General features: G+C 39.2%; 1 protein-coding gene across 9 annotated transcripts in view; it reads left to right on the top strand.

Annotated features, from left to right (window-relative positions):
* TJP1 (tight junction protein 1) overlaps positions 1-18,134 on the top strand; it is a 187,877-nt gene that overhangs the window by 129,462 nt on the left and 40,281 nt on the right. For all 9 annotated transcript variants that reach the window (XM_071813853.1, XM_071813854.1, XM_071813850.1 and 6 more), the window contains one exon: positions 15,533-15,589. In XM_071813853.1, the coding sequence (XP_071669954.1) occupies positions 15,533-15,589 (57 nt within the window). The remainder of the gene's footprint in view (positions 1-15,532; positions 15,590-18,134) is intronic.

Raw genomic sequence — 18,134 nt, 5'->3', positions numbered from 1 at the left:
GAATAAATCATTTACTTGCTTTGCTATGAGTTTGGTTTGAGATGGTTATAGCTGGCAGTAATTTATTTTCTCTTACAGAAAGTACTGTTTTTCAGATGAATTGGACTCTTGGTATGAAACTAGATTTTGCTCGCTCTACCTACCTTTTAACTTCCAGAGCAGGACCTTTTAATTTACTCAGTAGTTTGTCTTTTAATTTAGTTTTATAGAAAATAACCTTAAACATTTTGGACCACTTGTTAGAGAAATAAAAAACCTCAAATATATTTATAGTTTATAAAATACTCTAGACAGTGTTGCAAGACTTGGTAAGTAGTTTTCCCTCTGTCAGAAAAGCAGATTTTTCCATGTTTTAATGTTCCATTGTTTCTTGTTTGTATGTTAGTCCCGATTTCCTGGATGTGCTTACAGTGTAGAGGTTAGTATGTAGCTGACCAAAACACAATACCTAAAATCTGTCTTTACTGTCCTAGCCTTTCAAGCAATGTAATTACGTTGCTTCCAAGCGATAAGCCAAGGCAATTTACAGATTACTGAAATGCTTGAAAACACTGACCTTTGGGGTCACTCCGAGCACTTCTATTATGCAGAGATTGCTGGGGCACCGTAATGTGCTGGCCTGTCACATGCTGACCAACTCGCAGAAAGCTTTGATGCAGCTGTTTTAAAAATGCTTCTGCTGACTGATAGGCACTTAGGCCACTGACTGTGAACAAAGCTGGCTCTCGTTCATGCTTTTAGCCCCCCCGTTTTCTATAACAACACTTCTTCCCTGCTGACTGCACGCACAGTTCTTATCTGGGCCCAATTGTTGACTTGTCTCCATTTAAATTGTATTTGTGTTAATTTTCACTTCAAAAATAGTCTTGTGTGTGAAAGATTTGGTTTGTGTGGTTTATTCAGAGCTGCTGCAAACAAGCAGCCTTGAAAAGTTGATGTGATGGCTTTAGAGTGGGAGATTAAGGGGAAGAAAGAGTGTGTGTGACTGGGCAAAGCAGGGGAGGGAAGGGATTAAAAAACAATGGTCCTTTATTGAGGATGACCAATACAGTGGAAAGTAGTTTCCTGAAATGTAGCATGTATGTTATAGAAGTTTGAGATCTAATGTCTTTTCTTGAATTGGTACAAAGAACAGGAATAAGCTGATAAATAAGTGTTCCTTAATGGGCATCATACATGGTAACTGTAATGTCTGTGCTGCCTTCAGTATTAAAAGCATGACTAGAACTTGAATAAAAAAGAAGTTGACTTCCCTTTGGTTTAATCTCTTCACTTCAGTTTTATTTATAGTTGTTAAAGTTGTTCAGGTAGGACCTGACTTGTGAGAATCATAGTAAGAGGAAAAACAAGTCCAAAAGTATAAAATCTTTAATTTCACTAACTGGGCTAGAATGTTACAAGGAGAAATGGTTTTTGCTTTCTGAAGACACAGAGAATCCATATTCTCACGGAAAATAAGGTTCTAGATGTTTGTGGGAAGTAGCCGTCTGATCCAAGTAAGCCTGTACAGTAAGGAGCATAATAGCCTTTTACCTATGAAGGACAGATTTACCAATTTACAGTTTAACCTTTGACTTGGGGGAGTGTATTTATATTTAATAGAATCCGTTGGTTGCTTCTACCTCTGATTCTAAGCCTGTTTGAGTTCACTGTGTTTGCATCAAAATTAAGCGTCTCTGTTCTGCTGAGAGGTGGAAAACAAGGTAGTAACATTTGATTGATATTGTATATGCGTATCGTCTGTGAAGTTTTATAGAACTCTAAGACTGAGCCCCTGTTGAGCAGCATAGCATCGTTGTGTTCTTGTTTGGGGCAAGTGTGACTACAGGTATTCACCTGTGTCTAATGCATTTCTAGTTAACTGCAAAATAAGCACAACCCCTGCCTAAAATCTGTTGAAGCAGTAGTGCATATTCAGGGAGTATTTAAAAGGCCTTTTGCTGTTTGGCTAAATAGTGTACAGTGACAGTGGACCAAAATAGAGATTTGAAGTTGTAAAAGAAGGTGATATATTTTTTTTTCTGCTATAGCCATGCAGTGAACAGAACAGAGTGAGTAATGAATTAACAGCAGGAAACTAACTAAACAGCATAATTCCATACTGAGTATTTTCCTACTCTTCAGGGTAAAAAAAGTCTGCATTCCTTGTGAAGACTGGTAGGGCAAGAAAGTTTGTATAAATTCAGATTATCTTTTTTTGTGGCTGCACCTTAACGGCCATAGAGGAGAAATATTTTCTGTGGCTTGGTTCAACATTTGTTAATTTGGATAATCTCAAATGACACAGTGAAGCAAAAAAGATGCATTGCTACACCTGTTGATAACATTACAGTATCTTTTTGAGGATTGAATTTCAAAAGGAATGTTTTTGTGAAGGTGAACCTACAAAAATTAGAGGAAAAGATGCAACTAAATCAATATATTGACAAAAGAAGTACAAATTTAGATATTGTCATTGCAGTTAATTTTATCTTATAAATTATTAGGACTTGCCTGATTATGAAGGTACAAATATTAAAATCAGTCAAGCGTTGAAAGCACATTTTTACAGTAAGTTTTCTTTTGCTATTGAACTCTACTTTTATTCTGCTGAAGGACAACTATACTACAACTGTCTTTGCTGGAAGTACTGTTTCATTTCTCATCTCTTCTGACCAACTATTTCAATCTGTTTTTTATCCTTACCTATTTTGTCTTCATGATTTTTTCCAAGGAATACTTAGGATTAAATGGTTTCTCTGCAAACCATGGCCTTCTGATACTATTTTCCATTGAACTGACTCATCAGACTGGTTTGTCTGTTGTGCTAAAGGCTAAACTCTTGAGGTTTCTTACTCATTTCAGAAAGATGTTACTTTAAAAAAAAAGGCTAGCTGATTTTGCAGGTTTGTAGGTGATTCAGTTGCTTCCTTCTCCCCTCGCTATCCTCAGCATCTGGTTCTTTTTGACATGTAACTTGATGCCTTTGTGGGGCAGCAGGGGGATGAACTGTGTCTGTAACCGAGGATAAACACGTCACTGGCCAAAATTATACAGGCATTTCAGCTGTTAACCAAGAGCTTATCCAGTTTCTTCTCCAGCTGGTTGGATAAACGACTAGAATGTCATTCATGCTTTTTCATTTCAAAAAATGTGCTGAGTAAACGAGACATCTGTCCATTAAGCACAGATGGGAAGTACTGGCTAAGAGGTGGGTTTGATGGGTAGCATGTCTGAGTAGTTATGTATAGACTCTTATTTTTAGTCCTTGTTTTCAGAGTTCCTCTCCTGAAATACTGTACGGGCTTGTCATCATCTTCACCATAGCTTGGCTAGCAATCAAGGATTATATTTTATGAAGTGATGATTACCTAGGGAGAAAGAACAGCTTCTCATAAGTCTGTCTCCTAAGCATGTAGCATCTCTGATTGTGTTACTTATTGCATAGTTGATTCTTACTTCAAAATTGAGTTGAAGCCATGACATCCACTATTGTTTTACGTACAAGTCTTCATGTAGCGATTAATTTGAGAGTCTTCATATGTCTTGTCTGTGCAAAATCAGATCATCGTACTGGAACATGATTAGTTATTTTTGTTTATGTGTTCATAAAAGGTATCAAACTGCTCCAGAGAATAATTTTGGTGATGTCTCTGTATTAGGTACGTAAGCTTCATAGGCTGAGAATAAAGGTGGCTCTTCAGGCCTGTACAGATTGTGAGACCGTCAGTAGTTCAACTGTAATGGCAGTTCTAAAAGTGCCATTCAGTCTGCTGGCAGAGAGCTTTCAGTGTTACTGTGCTGACACGTCTGGATTTTTCCTTGTCAGACATTCTTGATGCGTGTCAAACTGCTGCCTCTGTTTACTGGGTTTTATTTGTAGCTTTCTTTAATACCTCAGTAATTTTTTTTCCCCTTTTTTCCTGGTGAGTACTTGCTTCTTCCTCTTCTCAATTCTGAAAACAAGTCTACGAAGATAACTGAATCTCATTTAATTATGAATATCACTTTTGGTCATGTTGAATGCTTATTCGTGAACTGATAAAAATGGCTTATACTAAATGTTCTTTTAACTTCTAGTGGAGTAGGCTAGTTTTTTGGTGGTGGAGGGAAGAGGCTCTTAAAGGTGTTATGGATCAAATGTCAAGTGAGACCACTAAAAAGCAAAAATGCTTTGTAATTCAGTCAGCTGCACTATTCTATCAGACTTGTTTAGGCTGACTTCCAAGTGCAAACTTCAGATACTACAATTGTGTTCTGATGCTTATCACTTGCTTACATGAGAAGCTTGGATTTCATCTTGGAAAATGTGTGTACCCAGCTCTAGTAGCAATAGGAAAAAAAACCCCACAAACTTGAAAATGTGGTTGTATTTTTATCCTAAAATAGAGAAGACTTAAGCACTGCTTTTGAAAGTGATTTCAAAGTAATACTAATGTTTGCAATTAATTATACTGATGCAGTAATGTGTACTATGTAGGTATGTGGGACTGCAGATTCTCTGAAATAATGATATTAAGCTATCCTGTACATAATGCCTTGCAACAGCCTTCCCTCTGGTTTGGAGGAGGAAGTTAAACCCTGTGGAAGCTTCACACTCGCCTGAAGCATTGCAGTGCCATTGGTCTCAATATCTAAGTGTGTGCATCAGTAATCTAGGCACTATTGATACGTTAGTGCATGTATTGTCTTGGATCTCTTAAGAGTAAGTATGGCTTGGAGCGCTGACTCCCCAGTTGACTATGTGCCACGAAGGAAAAATGGCAGCAATGTGATAATGTGTGTGCAAGCTGACAGGTGGTACATGCTCGTGGAACCTTGATGTGTTCAGTTTGTGATTTGTCAGGATTGGGCAGCTGATGTGTGTCCTTAGTTTGCTACGTAGTTGCAAGATGCAAAGCAGAGGTGGAATGGGGAAAGAGCTTTTGAATACTTTTTTCTGTATTGCATTGTAACAACTTCAAGTTTTGGGGTTGCTGCAGGACATTTTTAATAAGTTGCTGATTTATCCAAGACCCAGAAAAGACCATGTGTTGTCACAAATATGACCTCCTGTGTTCTTGACCTGCAGATAACCAGTAGCACACCTGATGTTTGGGCTGCTGTGGTGAGGAACATCCAAGGGCAAGAGTGTGGTACAAAAAACCAAAAATGAAGTTCTGCTCTTGAAAGAACTTAAGTGTAGCCATGAAATTAAATTACATGTTTTGATGTGCACCTTCCCCTCAAGGGTCTGGCTTAAGGCAGGGATGTGAAACCACTTCTGCTGTTGATTACTTTTTTACCTTTCTTGTGGAACAAACTGAAGTTACTATGTAGCAGCATGAACAAATATATGCAGAGGGGGGAAAATGCAGCTAAGTGGGATTTCTGTTATCGTTTTTACTTGTGGTTTTTTTGAACTTTGTCATTCTTCAAGTGAATGTGTTCTTTCTTTGTCAATTAAAGCCTTAACTTGCCTTAGAATGTGGGGCGTAAAGAGACAAGGTAACAGATAAGGAAATACTTCAATTTCTACACTAGTTATTTCTCCTGGTCTGTAACCTTTTGTTGTTTTCTTAGAATATATTACATTCAGGATGTTCAGTAGAGCTGCTTTTTGTACCACAAGATGCAAGGAGTGCTGGAGTAATACAGCGATGAGGTAAAGATTGTGTAAACTTGAGTGACCTCAGTTTTCAAACTGTAATGTCTGGTTCTAGTTTTGACTCTGGCAGTTTTTAAGCTCAGGTACAGTCAGAACCACTTTCAAGAAGATGTAAGTTTGTCCTTGCTTAAGGACTTTGGGTTTGCAAAGTCTCTGTTTTTAAATATGGTTCCAGGTAATTGGAAGATGCGTATTTTAAAATAGCCCATATCATTTCTGTCCACATAGTTTTCTCGTCTGTTTGGGAATGTGCATTCCATAGTGGTGATGAATAGACGTGATGCAGCTTTGGTCAAGAATATAATCCTGCATCCTTGATATACTTGAAATTGTGGGAAGAGGAGTTACAGTGCCATGTGGTTAAAGCTGCTGGTGAGGCAGTTTGTTCCACTTAAATGAGTTTATTTTTAATTGGTGATGTAAATACAAGAGAAGCTTTGTGACAATTTTTAAGGTTAACCTTTGGCTTTCTGGGTGTGGCTGCTTCCACCTTTCCCCCTTTGCTTCAACCGTGCTTTTAGTTACACTTCGGCTTTTTTATCACCTTAAATGCTCAACTGGGGAAGAAGAACATGAAGCTTAAACTGCGGAAGGAAGGCCTTGAAGCTATTTGATTTGATGAACTGTCAATTTTGGTAATTCCTTACTTACAAAGTTTTCTAAGTTTTATGTAAAATTTGGTGTTAGCTCTCCTACAATGGTCAGGATATTGGAAAGGTCTACCAAATGGCTCTTTGTGAGAAGGGGCATTTTATTGGCTTTGCAGTGCACTGTTTTGCTTTGTGTGCATAAAGGCAACAAGCTGCTAGGAAGGTCTGATCTGGTCAGCAAATAATGCTCTTGAGCGTGTTAGTTAATTCCCTTGTCCCTTCCCCTGCTTTGATGTGCGAACAGGAAAGAAAAAACTTCTAGCTATATGTCTGCAGGGTGGGATGGGAACAGGCGTGATGGTTATGTAAATCTGAATACCTACAGAGTTTAATTTGAAGCCTGTGTAACACCTCTTGTCCAGTAATTACTCTGTCATTTTGTTCTAGTGAATGTACCAGTGTCTCTCCTGCCCTGGTTTGGGAAGGGAAGGAGACTGGTAGTTGTCTCCTGACTCAGGGAGTGAGAAATGGCTTGGGTAATTCTTCAGCCTGGGATTCGTTCAGTTATTTGGAGTTGGGGGTAGGGATGCAGTCTACAAAAGGGGAAATCCAAACCCCCCAAAACCAGAACGTGCTGTTTTAAAAATGGCTTGCTTTTCTTAGCTTAAGTTCAATATATGGTGATTTGCACCCAATTTTTCTTAAGAGATCTGCAAACTGGAAAAGGTCGTGAACCCCTGGTATAGTGGAAGGCAAGGGTGGGATTTCTGCCAGTACAAACCGAAGAGGAGGATTGTAATGAGGGCAGCTGCTGGTGCCGGGCGGTGTCTCAGACCTGCTTTTGTTTATTGCCTCTTGTCCAGTCTTGGCTCCCCAGTGGAGTTGGTTTCATTTATGCTTTTTAAGAAGATGAGGAGTGACGATGGGAGTCAAAAGATGTTTCTGGCTTATTTTGGGTGGCAGGGGCATCCCTGGTGCTGCTGTGTGCCCTTTTAAGGGAAGGGAAAGCAGAGTGTGGAAATGTCTTGCTGGTTCTGCTGGAGCTGCTGTTATTTTTCTCTTGTGCTTGTTACTGACTGTGGCTCCTGAAGAGAAGGAAGTTGATCACTTAGAGAAAGAACAATAAATTGGAAGGTAGAAAAACATGCACGTGTTTTCCATAGAACATGTTTATAAGCCTTACTTAGGTAACAATGAATATTCTTTTGCCTTCTGAAAAGAAACTTCCACATCTTTCAAACATCTAATAGGATATCCAGGATTAAACTTTTAATAACAACTAGAAGAACAATCCCACTCTGTGAATAAGCAACTGTGTGTCACCCACCAGAGCAGCTGGGGTTATGAAAGTGATTGCATGTATTAGATGTTGTTATATGCGTTGTGTTTCTACATCCATAATCAGTGTTGGGGAATAGAACTTCGCTACCACAATGAGTAACCTGTCAGAAGAGACTCTGTTTTATTAGCTTCTCTTCTTGCCCGTTCCTCTTCCACCTCAAGAAAGCCATCAGCAATGCCAGACCAATTCCTTGATTTTTTTTTTTTAATTATTTATTATTTATTCTGCATCTTCAACTTACAACATTACCTGGTTTTGAGTTCTGTCAGTGTTATATTGTTCAGTCTTGTAATTGGAGGTAAAGACAATTATAGCATGCTATTTATTTTTTCCTGGAGCAGACTCATGTTGTGTATATAAATAGGGAGACTGGGAGACAATTCCTGTGAAGTTTCAAAGTGTACTAGATTGTACCTGCTTAAATAGATGCCTGTTCCCCTTCTTCAAGGCACATGTTTTGAAAAACCAGGTAAAGGAGTGCTCCATTTCATGGAGAAGAAATACAGAACTAGGAGGCATTGTTAGTAAGATGGGGATAGTCCTTTTTGCTGAGGAAAAAATGATGTTTTCCACTTCCCATACTTGCCTGAAAAAGTTTGGACATGTTCTCTTTGCTGTTAGCTGATTAAGCCTTTGGGGACATGCACAATAAAGTAGTCACTACCCTAACTTTTGTTACTTTGTCTTCCCATCCCAGTCTCGTGTCCATCTCTGAGCAGCGGGCTCAGGAGTTTTGTGCCTGTTAAAGCAAACAAACAAACCCCGCAAAAACACCCCCCACCCCCCCAACCCAACCAAAGCAAACCAAACAAAAATGCACAAACAAAAGACCCCACCAAACAGACAACAACAACAAATCTTACTACACAAAGTCACAGGTTTCTTCATCCTGAGATTTGGGGAGGGAAATAGCAAGAAATACACCCCACAGAATTCTGCAACTACACAAGTAGTTGTCTTCTGCTTCTACCAAGCAAAAAGCAGTATGTGTGTGTTTGGAGTACCTACATTTCACATCTTCATTTCAGAAGAATATGGTGAATTAACTATGAAACTTATTATTTTGTTGTGGCTGGGTGGGCTTTGTAAACCAGAAATGGCTACATACATAACTGTAACACTTGCACAAGCATAATTACGTATTAAAAATGATATTCTAATGTTGGAATATTTGTGTCCTAATAATACTAGCCTAGGTCAGCATGGTAGAAAAATTACTTAAACCAAACAAAACCAAAAGCAGAGTCCAAGCTCTCTGTGCTTCCCTTTGGCAATGTCACTTGAGAGGTGGGGGGAGCCACGGGTTACCGCCGTGCCTTTTAACCTTGCTGTTCTGTTGCGATTTTGATTCCATTTTGCTAGCATACTGGCCTGGAGTGGTGATCTGTGAAACACTGCTTGCCAGCACTTTGGAGTTTGTGATCCTGTGTGATTTCACTGCCAGCTGGAAGGCAAAACAGAAAGAAGCAAAACAGACGAGGATCCCAAACTCTAAAGCACAGTTTTCCCACGCATTAGAGATCATGAAGCTGGTGAGCTTTGCTTAACTGCTGGCTGATGCTGTACCAGGGTGTTCGAGAGGGAGGTATCCTTCATCTGAAGGAACTTCACCTGAGATCATTTGAAATTGATCTGGATTTGGGTCTTGCATTCTGGCTTGTTTCACTTTCTTGTCCCTGACTATCAGCTTTTTGATGTTCAGGGATAATGGCATCCACTAGGGCTGTGTAATAAACGTGTCTATAAATACTGGATTATTGATCCAGTTAAATCTAAGTATTTAAGTATTTTGCTAAAATGCAATTTTCCCCAAATTTCTACTGTTCTTGTTTAGGGGTTTTTTTTGGAAGGAGGGTCAACCATTTTTGTATTCAGCAGCAGCAAGAAAAAGGTTTTATGACCCTGGGAGATCTGCGACCTGTCTCTGATGTATGAGGCTTGGACTTGAGAGGCTGTTCTGGAAAAGTGAGTCATGCTAAAAGAGAAGCTGGGTGTTACATTGGAGGAGTTAAATACTGAGTGTGGTTTTTTTCAGTTTGGGGAGAAGAGTGCCCAGAAGTCAGAGCAAAAATGCCTTGCACAAAAATTCATCAGGAAAACTAGCAGAAGGAATGTTTTTAGATACATGCAGCATCTATGCATTCAAAATATAGCAAGTAATCTTAGGAATTTTAGAAAAGGTAGGAGTGGAAACTGTGTTTAGTGAGCAAGTATCCCATGGAGCAGCATGAGTGTGGAAGCACAGGGAGACTTGAGAGGAATGGTGAAACAGCCTATACAGAGCTCACAAGAGAATGCTTTAGTGGGTCTTTTCCATGTAGCATTGCTGTGTCAAAGAGATAATCAAATAGCATCAGGTGCATGTTGTTTGTCTCTGTAGCGGTCCCTAAGCTACTCTGCCTGATCTCTTGAGTCTTTTCTCAAAAACACATTCAGGGGAAGAGTTTTTCCTCATTGCCAAGAGTGATGATCATGTGAAAAACGAGGACACGGGCTGTTTGGAAAGTCTAGTAGAGAGCTGCCATCGTCTGGGTACAGCCAGCCAGCTTCAGCAGCATCCAGTTTGCTGCTGCTATCCTGCCTGGGAGTACCCTCCTCTCTGACCCACCGTACTTGCTGTAGCAGTTTGCTTCCAGTATTTGAAATAGCCCAAGGAGCTCTCAGGTACTCGGTAGAGTAGATGTGGTGCATTGCATATGTTGTATAAAGACACTGTAAGACAAAGCTCTCATTTCAACTGATAAAATCAGTTTGATAATAGGATTCTGTCCTAATTGCATTAATTGCAGGGGCACAACTGTTAAAAAAATAGATATATTTAGGTGGTGTGGTTTTTTTTGTTGTTTTTTTTAGACAGCTGAAAGCTTTTGTGGTAAGACAGTTAGAGGGAATCTGTTGGAATTGGAGGTGGCTGCAGTTTAACTGAGCAAGGATAAAGGCGAGTGTCTGTGGAAGTCTTACTGGTGAGTGTTGGAAACAACACCCTGCTCCAGCCGAGTGCTCATAGGTGCTGTGTGCAGGGAAATGAACTCCATCCCTGCTCTGGCTGCCTGAGGGAGATTCAGTTTTCTTCTGCGAACTTCCTCAGGAATCTGTTTGGTTTGGGTATTGACTTTGATTTTTTTTTTGTTTGGTTTATTGTTTGTTTTTTAAGTGAATGATAAATAGCCAGTAAATCCACAGAAATTCTTGTAACAGTTGCAAATGCTAATTATTGCGATAAGCACTTCTAATAAGTGCAATGAAAACATATTGATTCTGCATTTAACCTTTAGAACTTCAAAGTTTGGTAGCATCCTACTGCTGAAGTAGACTTCCCCAGCAATAACTGAGAATTAATTTTAGAAGCCAAATAGAAATATAGGAAGATAGATAACATATATGAATGTCTGGTGTGTCCTTCTGAAGAGACTGCTTCTAAATATAAGTTTTTTTCCTTCTTTAAATATACCCCCTACCAGTTTTTTGGTTTTTTTTCATGTCTCACATAAGAAAACGGTTTATCAGGGTGGTTTTTATCGGGACAACTAGGAGTGTTTTTAGATGACAGCATTTCATTAGAAGTAAGGTGTGCACAAAACCTACAACATGAGGCTGCAAGCTTGGAGCAAAGGTAATGTTCGCTCTGTGGTTGAGTTTGTGATCTGGGCATTCAGTTTCTTGTAGTTTACTTGCTGTGGTTGAAAGGGTAAGAGCGGAGACTTGGATCTGTCACAGATAGCTTTCCTGTCTATTGTGTTTTGCAGAGAATAGAAACAATATGCCCTCTGAGGTAGCAGAAGTAGTTGCTTGGGTTTGTTGTGTGCAGGACAGCTGTCAATGCTGATCTGTAAAACCGGGTTTGTAAAGATACTAAAAGTACTTTATTGCTTCCCACGGTACGTTCATCTAGTGTTGGCCGGAGGAAAATTTGAAAACTTGCCTGTTCTAAGGTAGGCACCTAAATAGGATTTTCTCTGAAAATGTAATAATCTCATTGTCCTTAGTGAGAAACATGCAGAAATGTATAACAGTAGATAGTTAACACTATTTATCTATAGGAAATTACTGTTTAATTTTAATGATAAGTAAGATGATTGAAAACTACTTTTACCTCATGTCAACTTCATCCTGATCGAGCAAACAATTGCTTAAAATCCAGCTCGTCATTCTTGTCACACTTAGGAAAAGCAGTTCAGTTCAGTTAAAACAAGGAAGAGAATTCTTCTACTAAGTCCCCCTAGATTTGCAAAGAAACGTTGGGAAACTATTCTGGCTTTGATTTCAAGAATACGTTGGAGCTTTGGCCTTAGTCTGAGCTCTTCCTCTAGATGTAGAAGTCTGAAGAAGTGTTATCTTGCAAGAAACTGTACCTCAGGAAGCTTGCATTATTTAAGATACAAAATACTAATTTCAGTGGCTGTTGTTTGAATTTTTCCAAATGTGAACTTAAAGCATCTTGTCAAGCTCCTGAGTGGCTCCAGTGCTGCTAAAGCTCTTCCAGCTGCAGCAGTGCCAGGTGCATGCAGGGCAGCATTGCTCACATGCTCACACTGCTAACCAGCGAGACTGCCTTTTTTTTTCCTTCACAATGGTTGAAGGAAAAATCTTGATGCATAAGTACAGAATTAATCCATTGGGGAAATTCAGTCATATATGTTTGCATGTACCCAGTTGTATGTGTGAAAGTAAGAGTTGTATGAGAAAAGGCATGGTTTAGAAAAAGAAAACTCCAGCCATTGAGAAACAGGAAAGAAATGTGGTGAGAAGGGGAACAAAAAATTTTTGTGGCTGTTTGAAGGACCCTTGTAGCCCATAAGGGTGTTAAGTTGAGCTTAAGAAAGCCCTTCATTTTAATAAAGCACAAAATATTTTTTTCCCCCCAACACTGAAGTCATGATACCCTTGTTCTCTTTCTGTGTTGTTGTTTGTTTTGATTGGTTATTTGGGGTGGTATGTTTTCGGGTGGTGTGTTTTTGTGGTGTTTTTTGTGTGTTTTTTCTTTTTCCTAGTGTGTGCAGAGAACCATAGGTAATGTAGTATCTGGAGTTCACGAAGTTCAAATGCTGTCACTTGCATTTCAAAGATACTTAATGGTATCTATTAAATTAGTCTAATCTTAGACTATAGCATCTTAGTGTTCTCTTATATTCCTAATTTCTGGCATGTTAGGCTACACGTGTTTCTCAGTTCCTGCTGAGTCACCTTGATTTCCCATAAATCAGTGGTGGGTGACATTATTTGTGGTTCCAAGCTTCGCACCAGCAGACAGTGAGGCTGACACCACCACTGCCAACCTACACTGTCTGCACCCACCCCTTAATTACAAGTGGTGTTTGCCATGTCTAGAGACTTAGGAATTGAGGCCTTATAAGATTCCTTAAATACAAATGTTGCATGAAGAACTGAGCGCTTACAGGGACCTCAGCTCAGCTGGTGGTAGCAGACACTCGTTCTTCTGCCTCAGTTGTCAGTGCTTACCAGGGTGAGTACCTTCACAGGTCTTCATCCAACTGCTCTGTCTTTTGTGAGTGAACGCAGTTCTTTGCAGATGAGAAGCAGCTGGTGTCAAAGCCAACAGCTCACCTCAGGCTGCCTTTGAACTGTTTTCACTGTTCTTGATTGGACTGTTTGGGCATGCAGAAAGAATGAAAATAACACATTACTTGGTTTGCTGTCCAACTAATGGACATTTGATGTTTCCGAGTCTTGTGAATTTGAAATGAATGTATTAGTAAAATCTAGGAGAGGTGATAGCAATAGATGAGTAGAGGAGACAGTGTGAGCAAGAAAATGGAGAAGAACAAGGAAAGAAAGTGGAAGTACAGAGTTTCTATGGAAAGGAAAAAGACGTTAAAAATGGCAGCCCTAGTCAGTAGATTGAACAGTGTGTACCCTGCCTTGTTTTAGAAAGGTTGGTGAGTTTATGTGGGTGTTTTTGGGGGGATTGTGTTTTGTTTTGTTTTGTGGGGTAGTGTGTCTTCTCCCAGTTCTCAGAAGCATGTTCTGCAGCTCATTTCCATTTTTCTTAGTCACTGCTTAGCAATTGTGGGATTTTTTTGTTGTTGTTGTATCTTGCTCTGACTCTGGGACTGCCAGTTCTCCCAGATGCAGTGGGCTCAGTGTTTAACTGGTTAAACTGGTTTCTGTCAGTCTTTGGCGTACCCAGAACCAGTTGGTGTGCTTGCAGCATGCCCTGTGTACCGAGCTCCAACAGTGAGGCGCAAGAACTCACAGCCATTGAAATCTGGTACCTCATTAGCCAAGTAGCTCAAAGTGTGAGCTGTGCAGAAGTGCCTCCGGGTGCTAATGGAGGCTGGTACCTGTGTGGTGTTGCCAGGATGAGTGCAATTAAATGAGCCAGGCAGGTTAACTACTTTTTTTTATAATTGCAGGTAGAAATGAGGCAACCTGTTTAAATTAAAATGTGAATTGAGACTTATTGCATTCCTGTTGCACCTTTTTCTAAACAGGAGCTACTTAAAGTTTTCTATTTTAGAAGCTTACTTTCAGAGATAATTCATCACTTGTTGACGAGATGTTTAGCCTGAAAAACTCTTGCCAAAACTAAGACAGAATGAGAGCATCAAAAGTAGGGAAGAAAAATCAGTATTCCTTAACAGTTTAGCAAGGAAAACATTCTGTTTTGTTTCAAAGATGGCTTTGTGTGTGTAAATTGTTACTATTCTAATGTATATTTGACCTACTTTTAAAAAGCTGGAGAGAAATAATCTAATTCTGGAGTAGAGTTGAATCAATTTGTACATTTTATACTGAATGGGTGGGAGGTGGGGAAAGCTGTTTGAATGAAATATATCCCAATTAAGTTGCTCCAACACTTGCAGGAGAAGTGAACCCTGAAAGAGCAATGAGCAGCAATGTAGCACATCCTAACTGTTGAAATGAGAGCACAAAATGTGGAGGGGAAAAAAACCCACAGGTTTTTGAGGTCATGAGAACAACTAATTTCTTAAACTTAGTTGCAAATTCTGATATTAAGATGTTGGATAAAAGTTTTCAGAGGAATTGTTAGATTAAACACTTCTGCTGCTGTTCTCTATTATAATGCAGGGCTGGATTAAAAGTTAGGAGCACTTTTGTTGTAGTTGCTGAGTTACTGTAGCTGATACAAGTTAAGAGTAAAGCAGATTTTCAAAAAAACCCCGATAGTGGGCAGAACAGTGGAGACTCTTGAAAGGTAGAAAAGGTAGCAGCAGGATAGCAAGGAGAGTTCATGCTGTTCACGATATGTTTTCTGCTGCCTTTCTGCCCATTTTCAACTCTTTGGCTCTGCTCGTTTTTCCTTCCTCGCCTGGTCTTCCCCTTTCCAAATGTTTGCTTGTTGTGACACACTAAATATTGCAAGTGTCTGCTCTTTTAAGCAGAAATGCAGGTATGTAAATATTGTCATAATGTTACTGTTTAATCTGGTTCCCTTAGAGAGGACGTTGTTTATTTCTGCAGTGCTACTCTTCACCAAAGAAATGAACCTGCACTAGACTGTGGTGTCTGCTTAATGTGACCTGTATGCATAATGCAGTAACTGTAATATGTCACTGGGCATCCATGAATTAGTGGTAATCTGCATGCAATTAGAACAAGCGTAAGAAGAATGATCACAGTGGAAAACCGAAAGTGGGCCTTGGAGTGGCTTTGTTTACTGTATACTTAATGAGCAATCAGGAGAGCCTACATCACATGCTTCTTGTATGTAGTCTTTCCCTTTAAACTTCTTTAACTTCAAATTCTGAAATAATAATGATTAGAAATCTAATTTGCCTATTCTTCCTCCTGCCCCTCTTCCCATGGAGCATGGGAAGTTCAGATGTGATATATAAACATGTAACTAATGAGCCCATCCTCCTTCTCTGTAGCTATTCAATATGAATATTAATGTTACTTTTGACTGTAAGTTTCTATTTGTGGTATTATATGGTAATTGAGTATAGCTACTGATAGGGAAGTCTAATTTTTGGGTGTTTTTTTTCTCCTTAGAGCACAACAATGGAAGAAACAGCTATATGGGAACAACACACAGTGACTCTTCACAGGGTAAGTTCATCCAATTGGTTGTGTGTGCCTGACTCAGGATACTGGTGGCTTTTGAAAACAATAGGAGAGAACCAGATGTCAGGAAGTAAAAGAAAAGGAAACTGTCATATTCCTTTGTTTAAATTTAGAAGTGTTGTAAAAGCTCTATTTGATAGTAGCTCTATTTGTTGGCTTTCAGAGATAAGTCTGCCTGCAAATAACCATGCCAGAAACATTAGATTACTTCTGTACGTAACTGAAAGATGTCAGAAATCTAAGTGTTCCTTAACAATTATGCTGTAACTATACTTAAATGTTTTAAATTTTTATTTGCAGGGGCATAAAACAATGTAGTTAAGTATAAATAAAGATGTTCAAAAGTGCCTTATTTGCTTACCTCTTGAAATAGTGGCTGAAAGCAGTGATTTTTTGGGTGGTCAGAATGTGCATCTAACACAAAGGAACGTGTACTAGGAATCAGCAAATAGGAAGACAGCTTTTTTAGTTGGACTGTCTGTTGTCTTGTTTCAGTTACTCTTAAATTGTTTTCTGATGTAGCTATTGTGAAGCTGTACAAGAGAGACAATAAGGAATGAGTTGCTGAGGGAAAGTCAGAGCATGGTGGGATGCCATTTCTGGCAGCAGCTTCATATTTAAGTGACCATGAAATCGCGGCCCAAATAGCTGTATTCGTTGTGACAAAAGGGAGGTGCACAAGACTTCTCTCGAGAGCATGTTTTATCATTTACCCTCATTTCTTCAGTGTAGAATCAAGGTGTTTTAGAATTGTAGCATTGATCACATGAATAGACCTTTGCAACTAAAAATGTGTACAAGTAGATCAGCTGATCAGATAAAATGTTAATTCTCTCTACAAACTTATTATGTATTGATTATAATAAGTTTAATATTGTTGCTTCAAAGTAACCATTTTAGTACCTGGTCTCTTTAGAGGGCCAAAAGGCTGTCTAAGAAAGTACCCTGTCTCTAATTGCAACCACATGGTGAAAGAACAGTATAGGTAAAACCAAAAGTCTGCATTACTCTGCAAGCTTCCCACAGTTTTAGGTCAACAAGGTATTGATCAAGAAGTGCTATTTCAGTGTGTAATTGCCCTTTATGTTTTCTCCTTGAAGCTGTCAAGTCATACCTGGGACCTGTGTAGACTTTTTTTTTACTCATGTTCCCGATAAATGAGTTCTGTCTTATATTAAAAAACAAACAAAAAAATGCTATGGCAATACAGGGCTGGCTAGTACACTTGGTGATAGCTTAGTTTCTCTTCAAGGTGGTATTATTCTGGTTAGTTGGAGCAGTAACTTCAGTGAAACCAGAAAATAAGGATTTCAGTGAATGCACGAAGAATAACCAAATGCTGTAATATGGTGTTACCTGGAAGAAATTTTGAAATAGTAGGTAGGAACTAGAAATCATGACTTTATGTTTGCAACATAGTCGGAAGTCCTGATACAGTATATAAGTGAAAGTGTGATTTGATTATAATTTTGATTATGACATTTTATGTGCCAGACTTCTGTCAGCTGTACTGATTAAACTGTTTCCTTAGCTGAGTAAGAATCTCTCGTTTAGGTGTTGAAGACTGATGGCATGTACCGTTAATAACTTTGATTGCTTGTTTTTAACTGGTGAAATTAATGCTATGTTTTCCATCTTCCGGATAACAATCCCAAAGCTTTTATGCTAGTGTTACGCAAATTGGTGCTCGAAATATATCTTTAGTACTGGAAAGAGAATTTAGGAGAGTGACTACATTTGCTTGTTGAGTTTTTGATTTTGCTTTTTACTTGTGACATTCTTGTAGTGTTAGATTATCAAGTAAATTTACTTCAGTTTAGTCATTAGGAGTGAAATGCATCCAGATCTCAGTTATCCATGAAGTTACCTGGAAGTTGATGGAATTGGAATGGGCTTGAAATGCCACTTTGGTTGTGCAATATTTCCTGTGTGAGCTTAGCTGCTCCTCTTGGCTGAGCTGCTGAACTGCTAGAGACCATCGACTGTCAGCCACACAAAAAACATTTTGAAGAACTGAACTTGTTTTCTCTAGTGAGGCACACTGAGAAGTCCCTCTGATTTTGGCTTAGCTGAAGGCAGTAAACTGGCTGTGAATGATGGAGTTAATGACATTTAACACGTGCTGCATTTCTACAGGCGAGATGCAAGTCAGGCTTCCCGTTGCTGGCTTCCTGTTCTCTTGGCATGCTTGCCAAACTCTTAGGATTCACCAAACTTTCTTGTACGTTTTAGCAGTATTTGCCTTCCGAAGTGAGGCTAGACAAGTCGTTGGAAGTGTCTGATCCAGAATAAATCTGTCTAAAATTTGAAGTCCCCATGGGAGAGGCTGAGAATCCAGAGTTGGTGTCAGTCTAAATCTTTTCACGTGTACCTGTTTAATGGCAAGCATCTGTTGTCCATCCAAGTGCCCCAAATAAACTATGTAACTGTGCTTTCTTTTTCCATTTTAATTGGTTTTTATTACTGGTATTTGGCCAAAACTATTTAATGAGTAAGGAGCACTAACCTGTGTTATAATGAGCAGCCTTAC

The sequence above is a fragment of the Patagioenas fasciata genome, chromosome 12 (genome assembly GCF_037038585.1).
Source record: "Patagioenas fasciata isolate bPatFas1 chromosome 12, bPatFas1.hap1, whole genome shotgun sequence".
NCBI classification, from domain to species: Eukaryota; Metazoa; Chordata; class Aves; order Columbiformes; family Columbidae; genus Patagioenas; species Patagioenas fasciata.
The sequence above is the reverse complement of the archived record's forward strand: the minus strand, read 5'-3'. Positions and strand labels throughout refer to the sequence as shown.